This window comes from Ostrea edulis, chromosome 2, assembly GCF_947568905.1.
Source record: "Ostrea edulis chromosome 2, xbOstEdul1.1, whole genome shotgun sequence".
In the NCBI taxonomy this organism is placed as follows: Eukaryota; Metazoa; Mollusca; class Bivalvia; order Ostreida; family Ostreidae; genus Ostrea; species Ostrea edulis.
In genome coordinates this window covers 11,492,519-11,519,281 of record NC_079165.1, presented here as the reverse complement: position 1 = coordinate 11,519,281, position 26,763 = coordinate 11,492,519, and the positions used below count along the sequence as shown (strand labels likewise).

The following is a 26,763-nucleotide window of genomic DNA, read 5'->3' as shown; positions in this document are numbered from 1 at the left end:
CTATCAACGGAGATGGAAAGGACAACGTTTCGATTTTTGTAGCACAACAGAAGTGGAATCATGAAAGTCTGAACTCATGAATTGCACTTATAATTTAAAAGATGTAGAAATTTTAAATCTTTCATCTCTTCTTTTCTCTGTGATGTGGGTGTTATGGTACATACACCCGCTCGGAAATATTCAAACACACGTCGACCCCCATTTACAGATAATTTCCACGGGTGCATTTCAGAACAAATTTTTGCTTTTCTGGAGAGTGGAATTCCTGTGCCACAAATCGAATCCCATAGGAAAGAATCGCTCTTGCTGATGGCCATTTCAGATAATTACCACGACACAACTGCTTATGATGCTGTGTCTAGGATGTTATCATTAGGATCCAACCCCAATTATGCAGCGACAGGAAATGATTCGGCTTTGATTTTATCACTAAAGAAACAGTTTTGGAAAATTGTTAACTTGCTCATATCAAAGGGAGTTGATATCCATCACAAAGGAGTGGAGGGAAACACAGCACTGCATGTTTGTTGTCAAAAGGGTGCGTACGGAACACAACTTATTTTGCATAAAGAGTACGTACTGAACGCAAATTATTCTACATAAAGGGTGCGTATTGAACACAACTTATTCTGCATAAAGAGTGCGTACTGAACGCAACTTATTCTATATAAAGAGTCCATACTGAACACAACTTATTTTACAGAAAGTGTGCATACTGAACATAACTTATTTTACATTAAGAGTGCGTAGTGAACACAACTTATTATGCGTACTGAACATAACTTATTCTACATTAAGTGTACATTACTGAACACAACTTATTCTATATATAGTGTATGTACTGAACACTACTTATTCTACATTACGTGCGCGTACTGAACACAATTTATTCTACACAGAGAGTGCGTGCTGAACACAACTTATTCTACAAAAAGTGTACGCACTAAACACAACTTGTTCTAAGAGTACGTATTGAACACAACTTATTATACATAAAGTGTACGTACTAAACATAACTTATTCTACATTAAGTGTACAGTACTCAACACAACTCATTCTACATTAAGAGGGCGTACTGAACACAACTTATTCTATACACATGTATATTGTATGTATTGAACACAACTCATTCTATACACATGTATATTGTATGTACTGAACACAACTTATTCTATACACATATATATTGTATGTATTGAACACAACTCATTCTATACACATGTATATTGTATGTACTGAACACAACTTATTCTACATTAAGAGTTTTTACTGAGCACAACTTATTCTACATAAAGTGTATATTACTGCACACAAGTTATTCTACATCAAGTGTACATTACTGAACACAACTTATTCTATACACATGTATATTGTATGTATTGAACACAACTTATTCTATACGCATTTATATTGTATGTACTGAACACAACTTATTCTACATTAAGAGTTTTTACTGAGCACAACTTATTCTACATAAAGTGTATATTACTGCACACAAGTTATTCTACATCAAGTGAACATTACTGAACACAAGTTATTCTACATAAAGAGTGCGTATTAAACACAACTTATTCTACATAAAGAGTGCGTACTAAACACAATTTATTCTACATATATAGTGTATGTGCAATTGTTTTTTTTTCCTTGCAAATTTGGACCAACTATTATACAAGTACATGCTTTTTAAAAAGTGAAATAAATGTCAATTATTCATGATTGATATTTTATACGTCATTAATATATCAGTCACAGGAGCCAAAACCTAAGTTTTGTTTTTAAAGTGATATAAAATCATATTAAGGGTTATCTCCCTCATGCATAGCTCTTATCCTTCGACGAATTTGGCTCCTCTTTTTGGCACTCTGTTTTCCCCATAACTACACTGTAGCTCTAACAAGTATGTTCAAAAATTTCGGTTAAGCATCACTGATAAAACATTTTTTGTCGAAATGCGCATCGAGTGCATCAAAATTGATATCATAAAAGTATAAGTTTTACATTTACAAGAATAATTATGTAATAAGCAAGATTTAACTTTTTATAACTTGATATTGGTTGTTGATATAGATAATAAATCGGTTCGCAATGTTGTCTTACAGGTGTCTCGGATGTCGCAATCGTTGAACAACTGTTAACAGCAGGGGCACCTGTCAATGTGGAAAATAACAAAGGATTCACACCTCTGTTGGATGTAATAATGAGAACCTGTGATTTCAAGTTTCATTTTTTCAACAGCAGGCAAAACATAAAAGCAAGCCTCATCCGATGTCTTCTGAACCATGGGGCTGACGTGAATAATGTATTTCCGACCACTTCAGAGTCCACGCTTTACCACGTTTGCTTGCATGGGGATTCGGAAACAACAAAATTATTAATTGATGCCGGCTACGATGTCAACAAATTGGAGAAAAATGGTCGAGCGCCCATATTCGCTTGTTTGCCTATAGGTAAATTGTATATATTGACCGATCAAATCGTATATATTGACCGTAATTAGGGGCACATTTTACAAAAGAACTTTACGACTTGTGACCAACTTTACATATTGGAATTTTCTAATTCATTGTAAGATCATTCACTCCAAATGCAAAATATGTTTTTAGATGTTGAAAATTAAGCCTCAGAAAAGGTTTAATTCATTAACTGTGTTGTACAATTTAAGACTTGCGACTTTGTCGTAAGTTGTTTGTAAAACGGGCCCCAGACATACGCTAGGGGTTTCCATACATGTAAAAGTCTCTCTCTTTGTTGGAAACTAGCTTTGAGCATGTCGTCCGTGTTTCTGTCTTCGTGTTATCTTTCCATTTTTAACTTCTTTGAATTAATGGTAGCTACAAAACAATGTTTACATTCCCATATCTCAAAATACAATTCTGAGATAGCCTTCAGAAGTAAACAATCGTAAAACCATCATTCCAAGTATTCAAATTTTTGAAAAGATATCTCAATGAATACTGTGGATATTGACCTCTAAATAATTGTTCATGGGGGTAACTGAGACATATCATATGATTTATGATGTTTATGTAATGAAATCAATGATAACAAATACAAAGCTGTTTTGCACAGTACAAGTATATGTACAAAAGGTAAAATGTTATTCTAACGTTTCAGATTCATGTAGAAAAACAGACACCATTAAAATATTGCTTGAAAATGGTGCTGCCCCAAATGTATCGGATGAGAATGGAACATTTCTACTGGAATGTGTTTTTCAGCAGCTGAAACAACTTCGAATGCATAATTACCCGTACCACAGTGCAACGAGACCATTCAGAACTAGAAACGATGATTTGGCTTCAGAATTAAGGTCAGTTTTTCGTTTACTTCTCCTATATGGAGCTGATCCCAATGGAGCAAAAGCGGGCCAGGCCTCCCTTCTTTTACAGGCAATAAAGAGGTCAGATATGGAGGATGTTGTTAAGACCTTGATTGAATTCGGAGCTGATGTATGTCATGTTGGGGAAAATCAGAAAACAGCATTTGAAGAGTGCTTGAATAATGAAGATGGTAAGTAATCGAAGTTAGTCTTGAAACGTCTGTCATAATGATGAATATTATTTGGAATTTACAACACAAGCTTTATACTTGGTAAACATTTGGCGGAGGACAAAAGACTTTGACATTTGATTGTATACAAATCACCTAATGTGATTTATTGTGTTGATATTTTCTTGGAAATTATATCTGCTAACTTTCAGGGTTAGTGTTGAGTACTGCAAGAAGAAATTTGCTCTTCCATTTAATTGAAGCTAACTTTCCGTTGAACAAGCCACTAGTTATGGGGAACTATCCCCTGGAACTTGTTCTGATGTACGAGAATACGGATAGCATACTACAAAACATGTTTTCCAAAGGAGTGGATCCAAATACGTACAAGGAAGGGAACGAACCGCCTTTAGTACTCTCTGTGAAAACGATGAGGTGGTTAATTACATTAACTTTGATGGAGGCTGGAGCGGACTTATTTGTCAAAACAAAAGATGGGATAACAGCTATTGACTTATTTTATGGTAAGCTAAATGTGATGCTTGCTTATTCATTCCTAACCCCTTATGTGTAGACACACCGATTGTTCAACACAGAGTAACAGCCACTTTACATCACCCAAAAAGAAGCTTAAACCTGTATGATCCAATGTTCATGATCATCTATTATGTTTTGTACGGCATTACGTCAGATAAATGAGTTTTTCAAGTTATTAACGTTCCCTTAATTACATGCTTTAAAGCGTTTGAATGTAAAAGAAAACATTTAGATTATTTAAAAAATAAATATTGTGGGAACCTGTAAATACGTTTGCCACACACAAAGTCCGTTAGGCGTCTATAAATAGTCCCACGTGCATGGTGGTAATCCTAACATGATGCATATAACTCAGATGCAACTGTCTAAATTTAGGTTTGAAAGAGCGTATAACGATTTACTAAGAAGCAATTGATATTTTTATTTCTATCAAACTTATAGCACGGTACTGTAGCAACAAAATACACAATTAAGACCACCGAAGATCTTATACACGTATATTGAAATAAAGACCAATTTCACAAAAAAGAAATTAGTGGAAAGGGTTGCTTATTGTAAACTGTAAAGAAAACTATAGGTCATCCAGGGAAAACCTGATAAAATTAAAGATTTTTCTTATGTTTGAGCAAGGGAGGTGAATTATGGAAGACTAACTGCATTTAATTGTTCTACACTATGGAGCGCCAAATTAACATAAACTCAAATAATTGAAGATATCTTCAATTATTTGAAGATATCATCATAAATCCCGCATTAGACACACGAAAACAAAAGTACGTAACATCTATCCTTCTGTGTTTAGTAAACCAGAAGTGATAAAAGAATTAGACAGGTTACATGAGGAATATGTTTTGGTTCCAGCTGACAAAGCTAGTAACAACATTGTCTTTGTTTGTAAGGCTCATTATAGCAACTGTATTTTAAACGAACTTGGCATTAATTCCACTTTTGGTAATCATACTTATACTCCAACTGCCCTTTCAAAAGATGAAATTCTTCAAAACCATGCTTCAGTTTTAGACATATTTAATATTCCAGTCAATGGGTCGGATGAATATGAGTTACCGTACCTGTACTGGATTCCTAAACTACATAAAAACCCTTACACACAAAGATACATTGTTGGATCCAGTAAGTGCTCTACCAAGCCCCTATCTTTGCTCCTCACGAAAATTTTAACAGCTGTGAAGGAGAAACTTCAAACTTACTGTGCGACTACATATGCCAGAAGTGGTGTTAATCAAATGGATTCTAAGAAATTCTAAAGAACTTTTAATAAACTTGAAATCGCAGAATTTTCCCCAAATCAATAGCATTAAAACCTATGACTTTTCAACACTATACACGATCATTCCTCACGATAAATTAAAGACTAGACTTTTTGACATCATAGACAGTTGCTTCTTCAACAAAAACGGAAAACGGAAATATTCATATCTAGTGATCAGTCATTCAAAAACATACTTTGTTAAACACCACTCTGATTCCACGCACAAGTACTCTGAAGTTGAAATAAAAAATATGCTAGAGTTCCTCATTGACAATATCTTCGTGGTCTTTGGTGATCAGGTCTTCCAACAGTCTGTTGGAATTCCCATGGGCACAAATTGTGCTCCTTTGTTAGCTGACCTGTTTTTATATTCATATGAAGCAGAATTTATTCAAAAACTTCTACGTGAGAAGTAAAAATCTCTCGCTGTGGCCTTCAATTCGACTTTTAGATATATCGATGACGTTTTGTCTATTAACAATGATAGCTTTCATTCATATGTCGATTTGATACATACTGTATATCCCTGTGAGCTCGAAATAAAGGACACCACAAAGTCGTCCACTTCTGCTTCATAGTTAGATATTTTATTGAAAGTAGACATTAACGGCAAACTGACATCTCAATTGTATGACAAACGGGATGATTTCAGTTTCTCCATCGTCAACTTTCCATATTTATGTAGCAATATTCCATTATCACCTGCATATGGTGTTTATATATCTCAACTGATTCGATATGCAGGAGCTTGTTCTGGGTAGTCAGTTTTTAAATCGAGGTAAGCTACTGACAAACAAATTGATTGTACAGGGGTTTCAACAGTCTCGATTGAAGTCAGCATTTCGCAAATTCTATGGTCATTATAACGATCTACTTCGAGAGTACAACCTCACATTGGGTCAAATGCTGTCTGACGTGTTTCATACCGATTGTTAAGCCGTTCTTGGCACACTGATTTTGACTGCGGATAACTCCGTTTACCTGATCAGGATATGGGGCTCACGGCGGGTATGACCGGTCAACAGGGGATGCTTACTCCTCCTAGGCACCTGATCCCACCTCTGGTGTGTCCAGGGGTCCGTGTTTGCCCAACTATCTATTTTGTATTGCTTATAGGAGTTATGAGATTGATATCTGTTCGTTATCTTCACCTTGCATCAATTCATTTGATGTGCGGAAAAATTCAATTAAGATCTCTTCAAATAATTAATGATATCTTCAATTCTGAATTATTGTGCGCATTGATTGCATTGATGGTAGCATTGATGTACGCTTTAATTGAATTAATGATCTCTTCAAATGAATTAATGATATCAACAATTGAATTGATGTGCGCTACAATTCAATTAAAGAGAGCAATAATTGATATAATGCGCGTATTAAATCAATTGATGATAGCAATAATTGAATTGAATCGCGCATTAATTCATTTGATGAAAGCAATAATTGGTTTAATGCGCGCATTAATTCAATTATAGCTCTCTTAAATTCAATTAATGATATTTTTTATTATTCTGAATAGAGTAATAGTTCTTTTAGAGAGAACAACTATATAATTAAAGATATCTTCAATTCAACATATCCACAATTGATTTAATTGAATCGCAGCTCTCTTTAACAAAAGTGATGTGCGCATTAATTTCTTATACAAATGCATTGTAAATAATTAAAGATATCATCAACTGAATTAAAGAGATCATCAAGTTATTTATACCGAGCTCCAAATTAATTATAGCGAGGAATGTTTCTACGGAATTGATGCTTTCATCAATTGAACAATAATCGAATTTATGCGCGCATCAAATCTATTATTGCTCTCATTAATTCAATTGATGTCCGTATCAATTCAATTGAAGAGAGCAATAATGGAATTAATGCGCGCATTAAATCAATTATTACTCTCATTAATTCAATGGATGTGCGCATTAATTCAATGATGAGAGCAATGATTGAATCGAGGCGCGCATTTGATGAGAGCAATAATTGATTTAATGCGCGTATCAATTCAATTAAAGAGAGCAATAATTGAATTCATGATATTTTCAAATAATTGAAGATATCTTCAATTATTTGAAATTATGTTAATTTGGCGCTCCATACTAAACCCATTCTGACATTTGTATTGAGTTAAATGAAATGAATTATCACCATGCATATTCTAAATTCCAATATATATTTAACGTATCCAAAGCGTGGAAAATTCTAGTGTTTTGTACCAGATATCTTAAAGTATAATTCAAAAATCACTATCACTTGTAACGCCAAGTACTTAAAGGACACATCGCATGTTTCTAAACGTTTTAATTTTTTCAGCAAATTTAATTCATTTCATGCCTAAAACTACTTTACATGTATTTAAATAAAACAGTTTGCTTAGTTTTCGAGTTTGAAAGCGATGAAATTCATATCTTGCGATATGCATATTGTCTTTGATATTTTACGCGCCATTATCTGTGACGTCGTATGCGATCGACCTCAAGCGAGAAGAAACAGATTAGATTTAATTGATTAAGTGTGTACATGTATTTGCTGTCAGTATTTAAAGGATTTGGACTTTTTTTCTTCAATTTTCCAAGGACAAGACGTGAATATTTTTTGTCGGCACCACGACTTTGCTATAAACAACCCAGTAGAATTTGTCCCTGTGCTTTTTCAAACAAGCACTTGGACAAAGACGTAGATAAACTGCGAGAAAATGGTTCTATCGAAGCTACGCACTGTTACATATAGGTCTACGTCATATGCTTTCCGTTCTGATCTCGAATTCAATACACACTCGCACCAACTGACCCTCACCTTGTAATAACATATAAGCAGAACTAATGTGATCGCAGTTTCTAACAACTGGTAGTTTTAAAAAAGAAATTTACAGATAAAAGATAATTGAACTTTCAATTATAAATAATAAAATATGATAGTTTCCAACTTTGAATTGAATTATAATGCTTTCATTTTTTTTAAAGGAACGCGTACGTAACAACAACAGCACGCCGCGCTCCCACTTCCTAAGTAACAACGTTTAGATAAAAAAACCAATGATTAATAAATTTGCTTGAATAGAATAATTTAAAAGTATTGTGATTATCTCTATAAATTAGATCATTTTTAATTATCTATTCATTTATTTCGAAATGCACCCGTGACAGTAGGCCTAGTTGTCAATGATGCGTAATCGTATCATAATTCAAGCCTATCTAACTTATCCAAAATAAATTTAATAATAATTGCACTGTTTATTTTAGAAAAGCAACAACGCTAATTACAGTTGTTTAAAAAAATGGCCTCATCAAATAGTGTTTAGAGAGCGATCCCATGTAAACATTATTTACTCGCAAATGCAGATTTCATACTCGCTTTCCTCGCTACATTTGGGTCGCTATTTGTATGCGCTGGTGGCTAAAAGATATAAGACTCGGAAAATTTGACAACTTCGAAATAAATGTTATCCATGGTAAATGAATTAGGTCCCTAAAACCCGACTTTTTAAAAATATCAAACATTACTTTTACAACAAGTTGTATGATGTCACTGTACCACGTGACTACCTATCTAATTAACTAGGCTTTTTGAAATCTGGGCTTCGATTTAAGTCCATATTGTGGCTAATTATCGCAACACTTCAGCGATCGAACTATTGCAATTAATTTATATAAACATAAGGAAGACAAAATGCATATAATTCTGTATACTTTGAAAACACGAGATGTGTCCTTTAACACAGCCTATTTCTACGTCTGGCGTGCTGTAGTCATGACTAGAATTCACGTTTTCTCTCTCAGGAAGCTACTGTTATTCTGAGCTATCGCTGAGATACCATGTGGTTGAGAATTTGTACTTGGTTTGAAGGATTTACACTGACAATGATAATTGCTTAATTTTGCATCAACAGAATATGTATATATTGCTTCATAGTATTGTATTTTATTACAGAGATCGTGTTTTATGATGAGCTCATCTGTTGTTCATGTGAGTAGTTTTTAGGTTATTTGTCGATTTAACGTCGAGTTTAAAAAGTCATATAACAAAGTTTACCCTACAATCGCACATCTTTAATAACGATTATTTGTTTAGACAAATGATGATTACAGACACTAATCTTTCATGTTAAGGGGACCCTGACTCCACGCGGAAGATAATTAAAAGTTTTGAATTTGCTAAAAACAAAATGGAGGATACAGAAGAGGACGAAATGAAGAAGATTGAGGTAGAACCTTTGGAGAAGAGAGATGGAGACCTCATTTCTATGGAACCACCGACTAGTTTTCCTGTAAGTATCATTATATCAGGTGTTTTTCAAGAATTCACGTGACTGTACTTTCTTTGTCATTTGCATACACGCAAAAAGTATCTATATTCAAAACTAATAACTTAAATTATTATTATTAGCTCACCTGAGCCGGAGGCTCAAGTGAGCTTTTCTGATCAAAATTCGTTCGTTGTCTGTCGGCGTCGTCGTCATTCAAAAATCTTCTTCTCAAGAACCACTGGGCTAGAGGAGCTGGGGTTTTTATGAAAGTTTCCTGACATAGTGCAGGTTCAAGTTTATTCAAATCAAGTCTTTAAAAATCATCTTCTCAAGAACCAATGAGCCAGAAAAGCTGAGATTTACATGAACGCTTCCTGACATAGTGCAGACTCCAATTTGTTCAAACCATTGCCCAAGGGGGTAGGTTGGGGTCACAATAGGGGGTTAAAGTTTTACATAGAAATGTATAGAGAAAATCTTTAAAAGTCTTCTTCTCAAGAACCAATGAGACAGAAGAGCTGAAATTTATATGAAAGCTTCCTTACATAGTGCAAACTCAAGTTTGTTCAAATCATGGCCCCGGGGTTAGATTGGGGCCACAATAGGGGATCAAAGTTTTACATAGAAATATATAGGGAAATTCTTTAAAAACCATCTACTCAGGAACCAATGAGCCAGAGGAGCTGAGATTTACATGAAAGCTCCCTGACATAGTGCAGATTCAAGTTTGTTGTAATCATGTCCGCCGTAGGTAGGTTGGGGCCACAAGAAGGGATACAAGTTTTACATGAGAAATTGGGAATAAATAGAAAAAATCTTTAAAAATAATCCTCTCAAGAACGAATGGGCCAGAGGAGCTGAGATTTACATGAAATATTCCTGACCTAGTGCAGATTCAAGTTTGTAAAAACCATGGCCTCCAAGGGGTAGGTTGAGGCCACAATACGGACTAAGTTTTCACATGCAAATATATATGGAAAGTCTTCAGATATGGATCAAGGTAACTTAAGTGAACGATGTGGCCCATGGGCCTCTTGTTTGTCTAGTTCCATACTTTCTCGAATATACCAATAATAGCACCTGTCATAAATAGATTTGAATTCAGTTTTAGCTCACCTGAGTTGAACACTCAGTTGAAATTTTCTGATCACTCATTGTCCGTCGTCCGTCCATTTGTCTGTAAACTTTTCACATTTTCAATTTCTTCTCCAGAACCACCACGCCAGTTTCAACCAAACCTGGCAAAACGCATCCTTGTGTAAAGGGAATTGAATATTGTTCAAATGAAGGACAAGGCCCTTCTCCAAGGGGACATAATAGCGAAATAGCAAAATAGACTGAAAGTTTTTAAAAAGCTTCTCCAGAACCAGCGGGCCAATCTCAACCAAACTTTGCTGCACAAAGCACCCCTAGGTAAAGCGTATTCACATTTGTTCAGTGAAGGACCATGCCTACTTGGAAGGGGAGATAATCACAAAAATGCAAAATTGGATGGGATCATTTAAAAATCTTCTCAAGAACCAATGGACCAGAAAAGTTGAAACCTAAATGAAAGCTTCCTGACATAGTGCAGATTCAACTTTGTTCAAATCATGGCCCCGGTGGTAGGGTGGGGCTACAATAGAGGATCAAAGTTATAAATGCGACTACATAGGGAAAATCTTCTAAAAGAACCACTCGACCATAAACGCTGAAATTTACATGAAAACTTACTGACATAGTACATATTCATGTTTGTTAAAATCATGGCCCCCGGGGATAGGATGGGGCCACAAGGGGGATCAAACTTTTGCATACAAATATATAGGGAAAATCTTTAGGAATCTTCTCGAGAACCTCTGAGTCAGAAAAGCTGATATTTACATGAAAGCTTCCAAACAAAGTGCAGATTTAAGTTTGTTCAAATCATGGCCCCAGGAGGTAGGATGGGGCCATAATAGGGGATTAAAGTTTTACATACAAATATATAGGGGAAATCTTTAAAATTCTTCTCAAGAACCACTGAGCCAGAAAAAGATGATATTTACATGAAAGCTTTCTGGCATAGTATAGATTCAACTTTGTTCAGATCATGGCCCAAGGGGTAGGATGGGGCCACCAGGAGGATCAATGTTTTGCATACAAATATAGGGAAACTCTTTAAAAAATTTCTTTCTCAAGAACCATTGGGCCAAAGAAGTTGACATTCACATGAAAGCTTTCTGACATAGTGTAGATTCAAGTTTACAAAAACCATGGCCTCCAGGGGTAGATTGGGGCCATAATAGGGACTAAGGTTTACATGCAAATATATATGGAAAGTCTAGATATGGAACAAGGTGACTCGGGTGAGCGATGTGGCCCATGGGCCTCTTGTTAAGTTAGAACTGTTTCTCCTAAAATGTGCGTCCATTACATCTTAATTAAACACAATACACATGATAGGGATAGTGTTATGTACCGTGTCCGGTAATCTTCGTTCACTACATACGAGATATTCATCATTTTGCACGTACTACGGGGCATGTAGTCTTACACTTGTACGTCCCTCCGTCCTTCCGCAACACCCAGTTTTCCTGACGTTTGTTTTCTAAACTCTTAGAGATATTGAACTGGTGTTTTGTATGCATATGTATATTGATTAGTTACAGATCCTGTTTCAGTTTGGTTCCAGTTCGTTGATTTTGATGGGGTTATGCCCCTTTAACTTAGAAAAAGTATTGTTACATCCAGTTTTCCAGACTTGTTTTTAAACGCATTGATATATTAAACCTATTGTTTGTATACAGCTATATATTGATGAGTTACGGATCGAGTTTGACTTTGGTTCCGGTTCGTTGATTTTTTATAGTGTTGTACCTGTTTAATATAGAAAAAATATTGTTAGGACCAGTTTTTTAAAACTTTTTTCTAAACATCTTGAGATATTGAATTAATAGATTTTGTATGCAGGTGTATATTGATGAGATACAGATCGAGTTTGAGTATTGGTCCGGTTTGTTGATTTTTTAATGGATTTGTGTCCCTTTAACTTAGTAAAATACTGTTACGACCACTTTTCCAGATTTTCCGAAATGCCTAGATATATTGAATTGATCTTTTGTATGCAGGCGTGTATTGATGAGGTACAGATGGAGATTGAGTTTTGTTCCGGCTCATTGATTTTTGATGGAGTTGATCCCTTTTAACGTAAAAAATAGTTATTTTTATGGCTGTTTAAACATTTAAAGGATTGTTGTTTATTTCTTCATTGTACTAAAATCCTGTGGGGATCCGGGTTAGAATAGGTCCTCAGTACCCCTTGCTTGTCGTAAAAGGCGACTAAATGGGGCGGTTTTTAGAATGAGACCGCATAAACCGAGGTCCCGTGTCGCAGCAGGTGTGGCACAATAAAGATCCCTCCATGCTCGAAGGCCATAAGGCCGATCATAGGCCTAAATATTGCAACCCTTCACCGGCAGTGGTGACGTCTCCATATGAGTGAAATATTCTCGAGGGGAACGTTAAACAATATTCAATCAATCAATCATTGTACTAAATGCGTGTAACGTACAATGTGAATACCACATTCAAAGCATGCTATACTTCGATAGATTTCCTACATTTGACTTTACTGAAGGCGGGAGTAGTCGTGTCCTGCCGACACATCTATTTTTTTTTTAAACTTTGATTTTGTTTAGATCATAAAGAAGAACGGGTCTGGAAAAGTGCTTCGACACCAAGGAAAGTATAGATATTTTATTTACGTTTTCTCGTAATTAAAGTTGTATTTCAATGATAGAGAAATAACCAGTAACGTTCTGATGACTTCCTGCTTACTGTCTCTATCCTTAAAGGGACCGCCGCTGTACCAGAAATAAGGAATCAAACTGGAAAAGTTGACCGATCCCGATCACAATTGATAGAGATTATGAAAATAATCAAATTTCTGCTAATCATATTATGCTCTATTCATTAAGTAATTAGGTTGCTTTATAAGTTCATTTGATTTGTAAATCATCTTACATCAAGGGAATGTGATGTTCTGATTAAAATGTTCTTTATGGTCACTTTTTATTATTCCATCAGGTATGGTTCAAATTTGAAACATCGAAATATTTTTGAATTTTGGTCATTTCATTTAAAGCATATTTGTCCGACACCACAGTCCTCCACACTTGCTTCGTACTTAGATATTTTATGGAAATCAAATATGTACGGCAAACTAACAAATCAACTTTATGACAAACGAGATGATCGTCAACGTCCCATATTTATGTAGTAACATTCCATTATCACCTGTATATATAGTGTTTATATCTCTCAACTGATACGATACGCACGAGCTTCTGCATATGATCAGTTTCTAAATGGAGACAGGCTACTGATGAATAAGTTGATGGTACAAGGGCTTAATCAGTCTTGTTCAAAGTAAGCATTTCGCAAATTTTATGTTCGTTATAACGATCTAGTTTGCCAATACAGCCTATCATTGGATCAAATGTTGTCTGACGTGTTTGACATCAACAGTTAGGCCGTTGTTGGTACACTGATTTTGACTGTGAATTACTCCGTTTACCTGATCAAGATATAGGGTACATGGCGGACGTGGAGGTCGACAGGGGCTGCTTACGTCTCCTAGACACCTGATCCCACTTCTGGTATATCCAGGGGTCCGTGTTTGCCCAACTATCGATTTTGTATTCCTTATGGAATTATCAGATTGATAATTGCTCGTCATCTTCACCTTTTCTAATTTACATTTTTTCTGGAAGATTCTTTCGCAGATTTAAAAATGTATTAACAAATAACATTTTTATTATCCGTCGTCGTACACCGCGCGTTAACAATTCAACAATTTTAACTTCTTGATAACTACTTTTCCAATTCTTTTTCAAATTTGGTGTGAAGCATTGGGACATGGGGAATGTGAGGACTCCTACATTCCTGGGGCTTTAAGGGTGGGGCAAAAACTGCCAACATTTTTTCCAATTTTCACAAATCGTCGGCTGTACAAACCGCACATTTGTAAGAAAACCAAAATGTATAGTGATGTAGTGCAGGAAGACCTCCACCACTATTGTAAATTTCATGATCCCCGGGGAAGGGATTTTTACCACAGGACGGGTCCAAACTTAGTATGTAGTGTTTATGTGCAAAACATTTAAATAAAATCTCCTTTAGTGCTATTGATACTAAATTGAAACAAAATTGATATTTAGGAAGAGCAGGTTGTCCTTTACCAAAACTGTAAATTTGATGATCCCAGGAGTAAGGATGTTATTACCAGGATTGGGCCAAAATGATCAGTTATTAAGTGTGTGAACAATAGAAATTTTAACTTCTTGATAACAACTATTCGATTATTTTCAAATTTGCATTGAAACAATTTTGGGAGAAGGAAGACATGAATTGTAGATTTCATTACCCCTGCACCCCCGGGGTCTTAAGGGTGGGACAAAAACTGACGAAAATTGGCAATTTTTCAAAAATCTTTGTTCCATTCCTGCCTATCTTTAAGAAAAACTAAATGTATAGTGATATAGAGGAGGAAGGCTTCAACCGAAATTGTAACTTTCGGGATCCCCGGGTAGAGGTTCTGATTCCAGAGTGTGACCAAACTTGGTATATATAGTATAGTATATGTTTAAAACATATTAATGATATCTGCTTTAATGCTTTGAATACGAAATTGAAACTAAATGGTTATTTTGAAGGAGTAGGTAGTCCTTTACCAAAATTGTAAATTTCATGATTCCAGGGGTAAGGGTTTAGTTTCAGAGTAGTGCCAAAATTATTATAATGATTTAAAGGACTTCTTTAAGGTTGCTGCTACCGTATAAAATCCAAATGCATATTATGAACAGCAGAAAAGGATGTGCAAAACTGGTGAATTTCGCAGCCCCAGGGTTTTGTCTCTAGAATTAAAATTAGTCATATCGTTTAATGTTAGTACATATACTATATTATGTAAAGCCTTTCATCAGTGTATGCGCTTTTGAGGGCGTTGAAGTTTTAAGAACACATCTTGTTTTATACTGTTGCTGAATATTAGAATTTGGCTTAGATATTCAGAACAGGAAATTGTTTCTAGATCTCACATCCCTTGGGACTAGTTATACTTTTAACTAGTACTCAGGTACTCGGGTGACCGATAAGGCCTGTGGGACTTTTGTTAATTTTCATACGTACGTCAACAAACGACATCATTTGAATCTGCGAGTTTTTAAGTTGTATGGGGCTTTAATAAATGTATGAAGGTATGTTTGGTCACAAATATAGTGGAAAAATAAGTTGGATTTTTTAAAAGATATATTCAGTGTTTGAGATGCAATGCAAGAAAGAAAACGATATAAGACCTCAGCCATGCGCATTTTTCTGCGCCGTAAATCAAAGGTTTTAGGAGGGATGTATATATAACAATCTGATTTATCCCAAAGAGCTACAGACCTTTAGCTAGAATGTAAACAGTAATTGTCATTGGTATTCAATTATTTTTCTTTTACAGGTGATCCTTTCTCCTCCTAAGCACTTGATACCACCTCTGGTGTGTCCAGAGGTCCGTGTTTGCCCAACTATCGATTTTGTTTTGCTTACAGGAGTCATGATATTGATAACTATTCGTAATCTTCACCTTTCATACAAATGAAATACGAAATGCAAATGGAAAATGTAAAACAATTGCAATACACATGTATAAAAGGTGAAGATAATGAACATTGACCATCTCACAAGTCCTATAAAACTAAAATAATCAAGATCAGGACGAATACCGCCCCCTTAATACACTAGAAGTGGGATCAGTTGCCCAGGAGCAGTAAGCATCCCTCGTGGACCTTTCACACTCGCCATGAACCTCTATGTTCATGTATACGTATGAATCCGCAGTGAAAATCAGCAAGAAAAAGGCCTAATATTTGGTATGAAACACATCTGACAACATGGGAAATATCTTATCCATAGAATTTTTAGCGAGAATTTAATTTTGGCATTACGCAGCAGGGTTAAGGTGTCCCGAGTAAAGTTAAAACAAACATCATAAAATGTACCTCGGTGCACTTCATACTATATTATGTCACAATATAAAAGTACGTCACGACGTACAGGTCTATAGTTGTATCGGAGGGGGGATGTCATAATATTTTCTCGCAATTTTTTGCCGTTATCTAGTGTTCAAGCTGTATGTGTTTCAATATGTTTGTCTGATGATTCCCCCCTTTGTGACCTTGATATCACCCCCGATGTGTATAGTCATTTGGAATAAAGAAAACCAACACATGTACATATCGAATCAATACAGGTGAAAGATGACGATATTTTATTTCGATCAAGGCATATTCAGAAAGGTAACTAGTTACAGATTTAGGATTTTGATACGGAAGGTACAATATTTTCCCTCGTTTAGATACAATTTGGATGTGAATGTGGAAAATGCCCAACATTTGAGTTGAGATTATGGAAATTGCTATATTTGAGAGGATATTGTAGCGATCCGTATCATTCTTTAAATTTACCATATCAATGTCGACATATCAAGCCCAAACTGCAAATGATTTGAGTGCATCTTTCACCTGTACTGAGGTGATAAACAACTAAAAGTTTAGCGGATAAAATAGCTCTACGTCACTTGTATAACGACGTAATAGTTAAGCAAAGGATTTACCCATATGATACGATGTTTGTTTATGTATTGATAAACGAATTTAACTAAAACTATGCTACGCTTGAAAGAATTTTACTTTTATATAAATATGCTGTTATTACTTGTTAATTTACTCGGGATACCTTAACCCGGCTGTGTAATGGCGAGACTGGTGAGGTTGCTAAAATTGAATATCAATCGTGAAAGGTGAAGATAACGAACAGTGATCAATCTCATAACTCCTATAAGCAATATAAAATAGATAGTTGGGTAAACACGGACCCCTGGACACACCAGAGGTAGGATCAAGTGCCTAGGAGGACTGCCGACCGGTCACACCCGCCGTGAGCTCTATATCCTGATCAGGTAAACGGAGTTATCCGTAATTAAAATCAGTGAGCCAAGAACGACCTAACAATCAGTATGAAACACGGCTGACAGGATTAGACCCAATGATATGTTCCATTGACGATCTAGATCGTTATAACGACCATAGAATTTGCGAAATGCTGACTTAAATTGCGACTGTTGAAGCCCCATTACCATCAGCCTGTTTGTCAGTAGCTTGCCTCGATTTAAAAACTTTTTATACGCAGAACAAGCTCTTGCTTATATATGAGATGAGAGATATAAACACGATATCCAGGTGATAATGGAATATTGCTACATAGATATGGGATGTTGACGATGGAGAAGCTGAAATCATCCCGTTTGTCATACAGTTGAGTTGTCAGTTTGTCATTAATGTCTACGTTAAATAAAATATCTAAATTAGTAACAATTTATTCTATATCGGAGGCAATAGTTACCTTTCCTGGAATTATAATGTCGCTAACAATATATACTCATTTTATAAAAAGAAAATCGTAGAATTTGTATCTTGCTAACAATTCCAGCTATACAGTAATATAATGCACATAAAATATTGCCGAATTGCCCTGTTTCCATGTTTGACAAACCCTACTCGATACAATTGAATTAACAGTCTCTTTTCATAAATCATTATAGGTCAGACATTTATACCAGAACCAGCGTGGGGGGAGAGGTAATGTTAGTGGTTTTTAAACCCATGTTTCTTATTCATTAACTAAGTATAACATGATTTTCCTCGATGTTAAATACCTTATGTCGCATACGTTATTTTAAAGGTGTTGCAAATATTACATAATATTCATGGAGTTAATGAGATATTGCATCACATATTTTTTTCATTCATTGTAGATGTTACAGATCAAGGATGAAAATTGGTAATATTCCATATCTATATATAAATGCGTTCTCACTGTAGGCCGACTCATAACGCTAAGAACTCAATGATAATACGTATGGTTTTAAACGCCGAATACTGGGTCGCCAAATAAGTTTATTCAGGGTATACATGTTGGAGAAAATGATGTTACCCCAGTGAACATAGAAAAATGTCAACAAATGCTATACAGTGTATTGCTCAATAATAAGGGATTATGTAATATGGACCGAATGGATATTACACAGAAACCATTATAGGATAGAATGTCTTTCTTGAAATTTATCAATGTGTACACTTTTGGCATTTCACTTCCTAATGAATAAAAATACGAACGAAAACACACTTGGGTGAACTATAGTTTTACTTTCCTTACTATAGTTCAATGGAATTGGTATATTCCACCGAGGGTTGAAGAATCAGAAAGTAGTCTTCGTGGGGTCCTAGAATGAAAATGTCCTATCCAAAGAAGAGTTCCGTAACCCAGCATTGTAAATAATAAAAGTTTTTTTCCTAATAGTTGAACAATTTTAACTCCATCTTGATAACGACCATTTCAATTGTTTTTCAAATTCGCATAAAGTATCTTTTGAAGAAAAGGGCCATAAATTATAAACTTTAGGACTCCTGCACCACTGGGGCCTAAGTTGCAGGACAAAAGCTGCCAAAATTGACCGATTTTCAAAAATCTACAACCGCTTGTCTGCAAGAAAAATTAATTACATCGTCATGTAGAGCAGAAAGGGTTCTACAAAATTGTAAATTTCATGATCCAGGGGGTAGAGGGTTTAACTCCAGGGCGGAGCCAAACTTGACATTTATTTGTTTTATGTGCAAAGCATTTAATTAACATTTCTTTAATGATGTTGATACTGCATTGACTCTGAATATATATTTAGAAAGTACTGGTAGCCCGTTACCAAAATTTTAAGTTTTATAAGCCCATGGTTTAGGCTTTTAGTTCAAAGGTGCGACCAAAATTATCTTAGTCATTATTATATTTATCATCTTGTGGTTTTCGTAGAGGAAGCGAACACATGCTGTGAAATAATCAAGGCCTTTATCGAAAAGAATGAAACAAGTGTGAATAACAAAACGCCTGCTGGACTGAACCCACTCACTGTCGCTGTGAAGCTTGGAAGCACTTCTCTCGTCAATTTCCTGCTTGAGAAGAAGGCAGACCCAAATTGTATGGATCACATGAATGACACCCCGCTTTCCCTTGCACTGATACGAAGGGACGAAAAAATGGTCAGGAGTCTCATCAAAGCTCGTGCAAACGTTAATCACTGTGGTGTATGCCCAGGTAGGTGTGTTACTTACAAACGTTAATCACTGTGGTGTATGCCCAGGTAAGCATGCTCCTTACAAACGTTAATCACTGTGGTGTATGCCCAGGTAAGCATGTTCCTTATAAACGTTAATCACTATGGTGTATTTCCAGGTAAGCGTATTAATTACAAACGTTAATCACTGTGGTGTATTTCATGGTAAACATGTTACTTACAAACGTTAATCACTGTGGTGTATGCCCAGGTAAGCATGTTCCTTACAAACGTTAATCACTGTGGTATATTTCCAGGTAAGTGTGTTCCTTACAAACGTTAATCATTATGGTGTATGCCCAGGTAAGCATGTTCCGTAAGTGTGTTCCTTACAGATGAAAGACAGCAAGTGTTTATTGAAAAGTGGACAGATCGTGATTACATACACTTTGGGTAGCAAAAAGCCATTTGATTAACGGAAGTGAACTTGAAAATGTGACAAAGAGTTCCAATTTGTCATTTTAATGTATATACATGTAATGAATTCTGAAAAAATTAAGATGTATCTTTCCTCAGTAGAGATTCATAAAGATTAACGAATCTTTTCAATCCCTGGAAGCTGGGTGCTGCCATATTGAAAACATTATTACCTCCCTGTTGGGCTATCTCTTATCATCCACTAGAGGGCAACCACTAATGCTGACAATTGTTGAACACATTGTGTATTTTTGGCATATTGTAAGCATCAACATTAAAATATCATTAGCAATTATATGTGGGATATCAGTTTGAACCTGATGTTACAGAGAAGAAATTGTCTCTTAGAATAAGGCGATGGTTTTTAATGAGAAAGGGATTTTCATTAGTTGATGTGCTGATGGAAATTGTAGCTATGCACATTCAAAGGATATCTTTGTTGTCATGAGTTTGACCGTTTTGTGTCAGATTACATAGATATGCACATAAAGTGCAGTTCTATACATCAATATTTGTATCCAGAGAGGAAGAGCCCCAGAGGACTTAAACAACTAAGGAAAACACAAAAAGGAAAAAATGCTTTCTGTATTCACATGTATTAAAATTTAAACATAACATGCCAATCGCGTGTAAACATTTTCAATTACATACACGTGATATGATACAGTAACAATTCTGTTGCAGACATGTAGTCAAGATTTATGGCCTACAAAAAGTTTATCAACTAGGTTAGACGAGGTCAGCCTCTTTGGGGAAAATCGGAGTAGTTGTACCCTCATTTGTTGTGAGATAAATTAAGAGATAATTTCCTAGAGAACATTGCAATTATGAAGGATTTCCTGAAACATCAGACTCTGATACAGCTTCTGAATAAGTATTTGTTTTAGTGTACATGAATAATGTAATTGTTAATTGCATCTCCAAAATGTATCTGTGGTCCATGTTCATTAATTATCAAATATGAATTACATGGCAATATTGCAGTACTTCTATATGATACAGTCATCTTAATTATCTCCAAATATTTTAAAATCTAGTGAAATTAATTGATTTTGAATCTTGAAATATATAGTGCTTCTGAGGAAATTCATGAGCTGTAGATTTTTTGTGGGAGTGCTTTCCTTTTTTTTTTCCTTAATGCATTGTTATTAGATTTCATTTCAATTTTATTTGCTCCAAAACCTTATCCATCAATTCTAATGTGAATCCATAAACTTCTTCTGCTGTATGATACTGAACCAGTCAACAACAGCAATGAGTCTCATATACGTCAGAGTACAGATGCATGCCGGGAAATGATGGATGACTTCCACAAACCTTTAACTTAGAGTGTTTAATTGATCAAATCCGGTAATTGAAACAAATTAATTTCAGGACACACTATATAGTTTCAGAAGGTCATTTAAATTTATTATGCAGCAAATTTTGTTTTTCATATTCACTTCCTTTAATGATGTCATTTGCTAATCGATGACATGATTGATTTAAAATACAGAGCCTAAGCCTAAAACACGCAAAAGTTACCAAGAGACCAACAATCTTGACAACACTTTTACATGTAGGGGTACCAACAATCTTCACAACACTTTTACATGTAGGAGCTATGAGATTGATAACTGCTTCTTCACATTCTGTAGATGTTCTCAAGTCATCTAGGCGACCTTAAATTTTCTCAATTGTTTATGAAATATTAATGATTCCGAAAAACTTGTACTTACACATGCACAATCTGACTTTTCCCCATATGTATGGAGTCACGTGCTACTCGGTTAGGCCCCAATCTATAAATAAAGATCGCATCTTTAAATACTGATATTCTCGGAACATCGCTTGGTCTTTTTCCGTCTAGGCGATTGGGGCGACATATCCCGTCATTGTATATAACAAAACAGGAAATGGAGTTTATTCCACCACACTGCTATATCACGAATCCGGAGTCTTTCTCCAGACCATAGGAAAAGAAGGATATCCCTGGTGACCTATAAGAAATTATGAATGCAATGGCATTGTCGACGTGAATATAAATTAATTATCATTACCCATTCTGAGTCTTAGCCAGGTAGCCACTTGTTTACAAGAAACACATTTAGAAGGTACTGATAGGACAATTATTAAAAATCATACAATGTATAACCATTAAACTCAAAGAGATAGAACCTCTGGTGGCTGTTCAATAGCAGTCTACAACAAATACAGACATTGCCAAATAAATTTGAAAACAAATCTTCAATCAATTGAATTTAGTATGGTGGATATCCATCATCACAATCCCTTTGGCACGTAGAAGATCGTTTTCCAGTATTCAAAAACGTGTACACTCGCTAGGAGGAGTCAGGGAAACTCAATAAACCTTAAAATCCAATAACATTTTATTAGGTCACCAGGGTAAACTCAGGACACCTATTGCAATTGGGTGTCGTCCATTGTTGTGTGTCGTCCGTCGTGCGTTAATTGAACATTTTGAACTTCTTGATAAGTACTATTCCAATTCCTTCCAAATTTGGTATGAAGCATTTTTGGGACAAGGTGACATAAATTGTAGATTTTAGGACTACTGCACCCTGGGGTCTAAAGTGTGGTAAAAATTAACTGCCAAAAATTGACAATTTTTAACAAAAATATTTTTCTCTAAAACAACACATGTAAGAAAAGTTAAATACATAGTGATGTAGAGTAAGAAAGCCTCTATCAAACTTTCATAATACCCGGGGTAGAAGTTCGAACTCCAGGGCAGGGCAAATATGGTATGTAGTGTTTATATGTAAAACATTTAGATAACATCTTCTTTAATGCTACATATATTGATGATAAATTGAAACTAAAAGGACATTTAGAAAGAAAAGGTTATCTGTACAAAATTGTAAATTTAATGATCCCGGGGATAGAGGTTTTGGTATCAGGGTAGGGCCAAAATGGTCGGTTATTAAATATGTGAACAATAGAACATTTTTAAATTTGTCTTATGTACATTTCCCATTCCTTTCAATTTTAATATGGAGCATCGTTGGGACAAGGGGGCGATAACTCGTAGTATTTTAAGTTCTTGATAAATGTCTTTCTTATTCTTTTCAATTTTGGTTTGAAGCATCTTTGGGACAAAAGGGATGTAACATATAAATTTAAGGACTCCTGTACCCCTGCGGCCTTAGAGGTGGGGAAAAACTGTCATAAATTGACCAGTTTTCAAAAATCGTCTTCTCTACAACCACACACGTGTAAGAAAATCTAAATGCGTGGTGACGTAGAGTAAGGTCTTTACGAAAATTTTATGATCTCTGGGGTAGAGGTTCAGACCCCAGTTGGGGTCAAAACTTAGATTTATATAGCATATATGTGGAAAACAGTTAAAATATCTTTAATGCTACTGATGCAAAATTCAAAGATATATAGAATGGATATGTCGACCTTCACCAGAATTGTAAATTTCATGAACGGGGAGTAAGGGTTTAGGTTCCAGGATTGGGAAAAATCATTATATTAATTATTATATTAATAATCTGAAAGACTTCTTTATATTTGTTGTTACTTTAAAAAAAAAAAAGCTGCTTATTTAGGAAAAGCATGAAAGGATGTACCACAATAATGAATTTTACAACCTTTGAGTTTTAACTCTAGGATACATGTAGGTCTAATTTAGTCATATCGTGTTAATGTTACCTATATTATGTTATGTAAAGTCTTTCATCGGTAAAGGCACTCTCAGGGGCATTGACGTTTTATGAACATCTTTTGTTTTATATTCTTGCTTGCTCAATATTATGAAATTCTCGAGTGAGACGTTAAGCAAGATACAATCAATCAATCAATCAATATTATGATCTAGCTTAGATATGCAGAACAAGATTTCATAGCCCTTTTCATTAGCTATACTTTTAACTAATCGTGTGACCGATAAATGGCTGTGATATTACTGAATATACCTGTTCTTTGATGTTGACGATATATTATGGATGATATATGAGGCGGTATATTATTAGTTATTCGTCCATTATTATGTGAAAGTCACAAAGATGCTTGCTGTATATGGAAATTATTCGGAGCAGAAAAATCTGCAATATATCTTGCTTACACACACACACACACACACACACACACACACACACACACACACACACACACACACACACACACACACACAAGGAATTTGATAGAAACTTGATCGGAAAGGACGATATGAGATAGATCACATTCGTTATTTTCACTTTCCATGTGTTTTTTTTTATACAGGGGGCATTGGAAAGAGGCAGTCTTTGCTAAATAGACTTTTGGATGAAAATGGATACACAACACACTTAAGCAAAAGAGTACTAGTGAGCCTAGCACAATTTCTGATTGAAAATGGAACCTCAGTGAATCACGATGAGGAAGGGAACGATTCGCCTCTAATTCAGGCAGTCAGACTTCCATCCTATGATCTCGTGGATTCCTTACTAGCACATGGAGCAAATGTTAATCATCCCGGAAAAAACAGATCAACAGCTTTACACGAATGCTTCAGAGGTAAACAATTTATTTTCCGTAAAACTTTTTTCCAAAAGTACGATAAATGGAAAAGTGAAAATAACAATGATCAATCTCATAAATCCTATAAAGAGTGCAAACTTGAGAGTAAGACAAGAACATGTACTCCTGGAGATACTAGAGATGGGATCAGGTTTTTAATGTAAAATATTCGAATCTGATTGGCTAAGAGACAGTTAAAACATAATGTGTCCCTCCGAGAATAGAATGCACTCGCTCCGGGATTTTATTATCTAGCAACGGGTACAACTGTAACATTACTTGATAACGATTGGTATCACAATTATCGCATTATGCGTCAAATTTATGCATAGATTGTTAGACGACTCGTTTAAGCGTTTCTGCTGAACGTAAATACATGCATTGTTACACAATATCGCATGAGTGACTGATTAAATTTCAACAGACATAACCCTTTCTGCTTTATTGTTTATATAATGTTCAGTGTAATAAAACATATAGGCTAAGGTTGATAATGGTTTTCTCGGAGTGAAAATGTTCAGTCTTACCCACAACTGCATGCAATGCTTATATAATATTCACATGTGAATATTTCTAGTAAGCAAAGAAATACAAACTTTCAAAGCGTAGTACATATCTAATAAAAGTTAGCAGTAAAAATCATGCTTTGGTATTCTGCAAGATTCAATATCGCATTAAATGTATAACAATGATTTTAGATGAGCTGTTAGTACTACATCGAACTGACAGTTACGAGGATATGGACGTAATATGGAACATGTCTGAAAGTGACGTACATGTATATGGGGACCCTACCACAGACATATTTCAATGTCTTATAGAGGCCGGTGCATCCGTGAACAGCCAGACCGACCATGGAGACACCCCAATACATCTCGCGATCAAGGGAAATTACTTCGAGTTAACGTCGAAAATGTTGAATAAAGATTTTAATCCAAACATACAGAATTGTGACGGGACTACTTGCTTAATGTTAGTAGTGAACAGACACCATAATCTAACCCAGCACTTGCTAAACATTGGAGCGGATCCATCGATTAAAGACAATGAAGGAAACACCACTCTCCACCATTTCTGTATGTTTTTCTCCAATTGGATACTATACAGATCAATTTACTTTAAATTTCATTTTCGCTTTCGCTCACCAGAGCTGAAAACTCAAGTGAACTTTTTTGATCATATTTTCTCAAGCGTCTGTCTGTCTGTCCGTCCGTAAACTTTTCACATTTTTGAATTCCCAAGATCTAATTTCATTCATACTTGGCACAAATGAGTCTTAGGTAAAAGAGGGTCAAGTTTATTCATTATTCAAATAAAGGGCCATATTTCTTCTAACCGGGATATAACAAAAGTAAGTTTGGGTTATTTAAAAATCTCAAGAACTACTACGGGGTCGCGGTTACGCCGTTGTAAAGCCCTTGCTTCCTAATCGAGTGATCGCGAGTTCGAGCCCCACGCGTGTAATGTTAAATGCAAGGCGAAGATAACGAACAGTGATCAATCTCATAACTACTATGAGCAATACAAAATAGATAGTTGGGCAAACACGGACCCCTGGACAAACCAGAGGTGGGATCAGGTGCCTAGGAGGAGTAAGCATCCCCTGTTGACCGGTCACACCCGCCGTGAGCCCCATATCCTGATCAGGTAAACGGAGTTATCTTCAGTCAAAATCAGTGTGCCAAGAACGGCTTAACAATCGGTATGAAACACGTCAGACAGCATTTGACCCAATGCGAGGTTGTATTGACGAACTAGATCGTTATAACGACCATAGAATTTGCGAAATGCTGACTTCAATCGAGACTGTTGAAATCCCTGTACCATCAACTTGTTTGTCAGTAGCTTACCTCGATTTAAAAACTGACTATACGCAGAACAAGCTCCTGCATATCGAATCAGTTGAGATATATAAACACCATATGCAGGTGATAATGGAATACTGCTACATAAATGTGGGAAGTTGACGATGTAAATCTAAGACGTTAGAATAGGTAGGGATTGCTCCTTCGTCAAACGCTTGGCATTTAGAAGTGAGAATCACGGGTCTTTCGGACAATATCTCTAAACGGACGTACCATGTCGTGGTAGGCGTTGACACGTTAAGGGACCCTATTGCTATGACCCTGT

The 26,763-nt window shown here is 35.6% G+C and overlaps 2 protein-coding genes across 3 annotated transcripts in view; both read left to right on the top strand.

Moving 5' to 3' along the window:
- Nucleotides 1-26,763, top strand: part of LOC125678557 (uncharacterized) — a 213,387-nt gene that overhangs the window by 12,913 nt on the left and 173,711 nt on the right. The gene's annotated exons all lie outside the window — the stretch shown is intronic.
- Nucleotides 17,949-26,763, top strand: part of LOC125678561 (serine/threonine-protein phosphatase 6 regulatory ankyrin repeat subunit B-like) — a 38,236-nt gene continuing 29,421 nt past the window's right edge. Inside the window, exons 1-5 of one of the 2 annotated variants that reach the window (XM_056156098.1) lie at nt 17,949-18,187; nt 18,364-18,389; nt 19,413-19,694; nt 24,358-24,630; nt 25,332-25,709. In XM_056156098.1, the coding sequence (XP_056012073.1) occupies nt 18,380-18,389; nt 19,413-19,694; nt 24,358-24,630; nt 25,332-25,709 (943 nt within the window). In that variant the 5' untranslated portion in view covers nt 17,949-18,187; nt 18,364-18,379. The remainder of the gene's footprint in view (nt 18,188-18,363; nt 18,390-19,412; nt 19,695-24,357; nt 24,631-25,331; nt 25,710-26,763) is intronic. The other variant, XM_056156097.1, reaches the window with a different exon arrangement.